General features: G+C 44.8%; 1 protein-coding gene across 2 annotated transcripts; it reads right to left on the reverse strand.

Moving 5' to 3' along the window:
- Positions 1–509: 509 nt before the first annotated feature.
- Positions 510–3,807, reverse strand: SEC61G (SEC61 translocon subunit gamma). 2 transcript variants are annotated; one of them, XM_054817004.1, is made up of 4 exons: positions 3,702–3,807; positions 2,786–2,885; positions 1,462–1,564; positions 510–617 (listed from the first exon to the last, which is right to left on the reverse strand). In XM_054817004.1, the coding sequence occupies exons 2-4, from the start codon at positions 2,877–2,879 to the stop codon at positions 608–610; spliced, it is 207 nt and encodes a 68-aa protein (XP_054672979.1). In that variant the 5' UTR covers positions 2,880–2,885; positions 3,702–3,807; the 3' UTR covers positions 510–607. The 2 variants fall into 2 exon arrangements, with proteins under 2 accessions (XP_054672979.1, XP_054672980.1); XM_054817005.1 differs by lacking the exon at positions 3,702–3,807 and adding an exon at positions 3,666–3,686.
- Between the last annotated feature and the right edge of the window lie 1,696 nt (positions 3,808–5,503).

The raw sequence follows: 5,503 nt of genomic DNA on the forward strand, positions 1-5,503 counted from the left end.
GTAGTTTTTTTTTCCATTGAAGTACATAATATAACCTAACAGGATTTCCAAATGCAGAAAGGAATTAGGGATAATGATGGTGATTCCAGAAATTAGCGACAAGAAGGCCAGTTGCTAGACTTTTAAATCACCACTTGAGAGGATACAGTAACGCTGTTTTCTTGCTGTCTGCTTTTGCTGGAACAATGCTGTTCACTAAGCAGTAAATTAATCATTGGAACAGCTTCTGAAGAGAGGCTGTACAGTTGTCACCCTTGGAGGTTTTCAATACCCAACTGGACAAAGCCTTAAACAAACTCATCAGAATGCAACACCCACGGAGCTTTGAGTGGGAGGTTGGACTAGAAACCTCCTAAGATTCCTTCCCACCTGAATGATTCTATTTCTGTTGAAAGAAGTAACAAAACAAAAAAAAAAACCACTCTACTACAACATAAAAAAAAAAAAGCCTGCAATGTAGACAGGTATGATCGCATACACTTTAAAAGAGGAATAAGATGACAAGAATGTTTGAAAACCCAAACTGAGGTTGTTTAATAGCAAACAAGTTAAAGCTGTGAAATCTTTGCAGCAAGTGTCACAATGTCTTGTTCTTCATGATGAATATTCAGCCGCCTCTGTTGAGAGAACAAAGTAATCAGTTTCAACTAATCAAGTGATCCCATCTGAAGTCTAATTTATCCTCCCCCCATTGCCTTGTTAGGACAAATATTACTACTGTTAACAGCTTATCGCCTATTTTCAAACATTTCTCCTTGCCTACAGGACCACTCTTACAGGTATAAGCAAGCCACGTTTCACGGTCACAGAATAGTATTTAACCTGTTCCAGTGCTAGAAAAGGAATTACGTCAGCTCTGGAGAATCTAAGGAGTTTTAATTGGTAGTGTTCATATGTCAGTACCACAACTACCAGTCAACTCAACGTTTTTCATGCTGCAATGTTCATTCTAAAAGGTATTTTACAGAATGCAGTTATATGTAAAACAGTTTCAAACATATCTAGCACTCAGAAAATTAAACAAGACCACCTTTGTTCTGTGCACTGTCATCTTCCAGCACAATCACACAGTTTTCTCTACCTTACCATCCATGCATTTACTTTGGATACCCAAATCATGAACTGGAAACAGTAAAAGTATTTAAGATCCAAGTAAGGTAAATGTTCTATGGTCAAACACACACTGAGGAACTGGAAATCAAAATATTTGACATTCAGTTTTGAATCAGAATACTCAAATCTGAAAAACTACATATCTAATGTTTTGCAGCATGCTAAATTAACAACCTACTTGATTCAAAGGACGTGATCAGGAATACCTGTCATATTACACCAACATGTCAAACGCACAGATACTAAAGCAACACATATCCTGTAGGGCTCACTAACATCCTCTGTTTAAAACTGAACAGGTAAAAATGAACGTAAAATTTAGTGAGATTGAAGGTCATATTTACTTACACAATGATATTATTGATTGGGATATGGATCAATTTGACAAAGAAACCAATAAATCCCATTATCGCAAAGCCTATTGCTGTTGCCATGGCAATCTTCTGGAACTCTGCAAAAACAAATAAACATTAGTCTAGGAAGCCTCGTGTATGGCATACAGGAGACAGGCACTACAGTGACCAAAGGAGAGATCTCTTTTCAGAAAATGGTAATGTTAGCACAGGAAGCAGTTCAGAAGCAAACTGCATTGACGCTGAGAAACAAATCCACTTTTTCAGAAGACAGATGAGAGTCTAAGAGAGAAGATGCAACTTTCCACAAAACATAGCCAATCTCAATTTTTTTTAAAATAATAAGCAGAACAAGAAAAACCCACAGTCCGTAACAATTCATGGAACATTTATTCCATTATCTTTCCTTCATATCCCTACAAGCCCTGAAAATAGTCCCCAATACAGTATCAAAAATGGAAAAAGCTGCATTTATGTCTGTCACAGGAAGACAGCATCTGTAGTCCCTGCAAAAATCGAGTATTTAAGTGATATTCTCAATTCTTTTAAGCCAGCAACCATGAAGTGGACTAAGGTCAGCAGCCCCTCACAACCCTACCAGTCTGACAATGAATGAAGTTCCTTACTGAACTCAAAAGATGTCAGTAAACTTCATCCTGAGCACGTGAATAAAGCATCATAACTACTACCATTAAGGACAACCAGTTGCATTCTGGTTGTAGTTACAACTTCTCTCTAATAGCTTTGGGAAAATCCACAAACCTTCTCTTCTATACTTCCAGCAACAAAATTCTTCCTGTCCCAATCAGGCAGTCACTGACAACTAGGAAGTACTGAAAGGGCATTGCAAAAACCATCCCTAGCGCAAGTCTCCTAAAATGAAGTCTTTCCTCCAAGATCATGTAACAAGCAGTTTCCTCCAGAACTTCCCCCAAGTTGACTGCAGTCAGTCAAACTTGACTGCTGCATTTATCTTTTCAAAATGTACGCAAGTTCTTCTCAGATCGGTTTACCTAATACATGAAAAATACTACTTGCCTGTCTCAAAATGGCTAATTTCAGCTACTTAGCCTATTTCATAAGGTGAGTTTTAGTACTACTCAGACACCTACATACCTACCAGAAAAGAACACATTCAAGTTTATTATATCCAGAACCGCAAACCCATTAACATTTGGACAACTGCTCAAGTTTAAATCTCATATTGGAAACTGAGAAACATTCACAACAAATGAATCAACAGAAGTGACGTATGGAAAGGTACATGGTAAGATATAAGACAAAATAAGGACTGTGTTCTGGTTTATTGTGTGCTTTACCTTTCCTGTCAGGCTTGGTGCATCTTTTAACAAGTCTTATGGAGTCTTTTACAAACTGACGGCTGGGTTCCACAAATTGCATTACCTGATCCATGATTACCTGCAAAGATGAATGGATTTAGTATTGTTGCCACGTATATACTGACAGAAATTTTTAGTTACAGAAGGAGCAGTTACCTACAAAATTTGTAAAGACTTAAGATAGCTTCAAGTGTCATATTGCAACCTAACTGGACTTTAAAAGATACTTCCACTTTACAGAAAATAAAGACACTGTATCAATGCATAAACATGAGGTCCTATCACTGCCTGCAAAAACTATGAAAAATTATGCCTTTCAGCATAGGAGAACAACAGCTCCATCACAATTTGCTTTCAGCTTATATTCTACGCTGTGTTTCTGAGAACACTGCTGAATGCACCGAAACAGACAAAAGTCACCCATTTCAAGACATCCCCAAGCCAAAAGCTGCTGGAGGGCTGGTGAGCACCGAGGCAAACACCACGGCCTAATCTCAAGCATCTGCCAGCCCTGCCACCCCGCGCAGGACACCAGGCTAGAGGGATCTGCCGTCATTAATCAGTACACGGCCTCCGATACGAGGGTCCCCATATCAGACCCTCTCACGCCGTCCTGGGCCTCCCCTCCTTGTCACCGCGGCCGAGGCCGGGCTGCCTGCCCCCACGCCCCCACTCCCCCACCCCGCCTCGGGACACGCAGCACGGGCCGGTGGCCTCCTCCACGGGGAGCCTCGGCCCCCGACATCCCCGCTCCCGGGGGAAGCTGGGCGTGGGACCCGCACCCGGGCCCAGGAAACCCTTCCTCCGCTCCCCAGCCCCTCAGCCCCCGTCTCCTCAGACGGAGGGGCGCCCCACGCACGACGGGGAGAAGACGGGAGTCCCGCGCGGCCCTTACCGCTTGCGCTGCCGGGCGAAGGCCACGTCGCACAGCGGCGATGACGTCACCGCGTCGTGCGCGCGGCCACGGCCCTTCCTGGTGGGCGGGGCGGGCTTGTTTTAAGAAGAAAAAGTACGGTTTTGAGTGTAGGGGGTTTATTTGGCGCTTTTTTTTTCCCCTCTGGTTCCCGGGTCACCTCCTCGCGGCTCCCCGCCTCACCGGCAGGGCGGCGGCCAAGCGGCCGCACGCGGTCAAGGCCGGGTCCTACTGGGGGGAGCGGCGCGGCCTGGCCTGGCCTGGGTGTCAGGGCAGAGGAGCGGCGCGGCCTCTCCCGCCGGCGCAGCGCCCCGGTAGCCCCCCGGGGAGGAGGCCTCAGCGTCCCAGGGCGGGCAGCCGGCGCACAGTGCGGGGGGAGGGTGTCGGTGGGGCCCGGCGGGGGCTGCGGCCCACGGCCCGGGGGCGGGGGTAGCTGTGCTGGTTGATCCGCCTCTCATTTATCCAGGCGGCGCTTCTGTGGGCGTTTGACTGTGAATTTGCTTTTCCGTGCGGTTGTAGCCATAGGATCCAAAGAGTCTTGTAGCGGGAAGTAAAGAGATGGTACCAGTAAATCTGTAACAAATGCTTTTCCATGAAGGGAGGGGGAAAAAGCCAACATGAAAAACTTGTGCAGTCTGTGATTGCCCGTGAGTCAGACATCTATTGATTTGTAGGAATGTTGAAGCCATTGCTAGCTACAGGATTTCATCGCCTTTGAAAACATGGACTCCTGTGGCTTTTTTGTATAGAGGAGTGTGCAGTGCAGTGCTTAAAAATGGGAAAGCTTTTTGCATTTCAGCACTACAGGTATAACGTACAACACTTCCCTTCCATGCATAGGGAGGTAAAAGAATCTGTCACTTCCCAAAGTGTGTCCTTTCTTGCTGTTTTTGAAAGAAAAGTCAGATCATGTAACAGGTAAGGGAAGAACAAAGATAACATTTAGTGATTTTTATCCTTAATTTGTTTTTTATATTAATTTCAGTCTAGAACTCTGTTCCTAGCTGGCTGCCACCTTTGAGTGTGTATTGAGTACTGAAAGCTTATTAATTATTCATCAGTCAGGCTGTGGGGCTTTTGCAGCCAGATTAGGCAAGCTCTGTTGATCTCAACTCACTATTGGATTTAAATGTGCACAAAGCATTTTCTGGGCTTAACTTCTTTTTGCTGACAGCCTTCATGACAGATAAAGTACCATCACACCACAGCAGGGGGTTGTTGGATATTCCAGGGATTTTTTGACAGCCACCTTCCTTGTCTTTGCCCACAGCACAGGTCCCTCAGTATTACTGATCTCCAAATATGAGCTTTCTCTTTGGCTTTGGAGGGTTATTGCCTTGGGCACCTCTACAAGTTTTCTCCAAAGGCCTGGCTTTGAATTGGATTTTGCTTTGAATCAGACCTCATCTAACAATATGTGTCTGATGGGGCTGTAATTTTGGTGGCCAAATTTTTCTGGACCTTTTCCATTGGCACACCAGTACGGAAAGCTCAGAGAGTCTGTTAGGCCTCCCACAACAGATACGCCTATCATTTGTCTCTCGTTTTTGAGGCCAGTTTGTAATCTGCAAGGATGAGCAGTCTCACCACTCGGGGAGAGGCAGGTCCCTAAGGAAAGCGGCTGATGAGGGCCTGATAGCCAAGGTGCACAGTGCCTGGTGGGGCAGAGCAGGTTGCTGGTGTTTTGTGTGAGAAGTCAGTACGTGAAGGCTGCCCTTAGTGTTTTTTTGGTTAGTTTTGTTTTGGTTTGTGTGGATTTTTTTCCCTTCAATGTCACAAATAAA

Source organism: Grus americana, chromosome 2 (genome assembly GCF_028858705.1).
Source record: "Grus americana isolate bGruAme1 chromosome 2, bGruAme1.mat, whole genome shotgun sequence".
NCBI lineage: Eukaryota > Metazoa > Chordata > Aves > Gruiformes > Gruidae > Grus > Grus americana.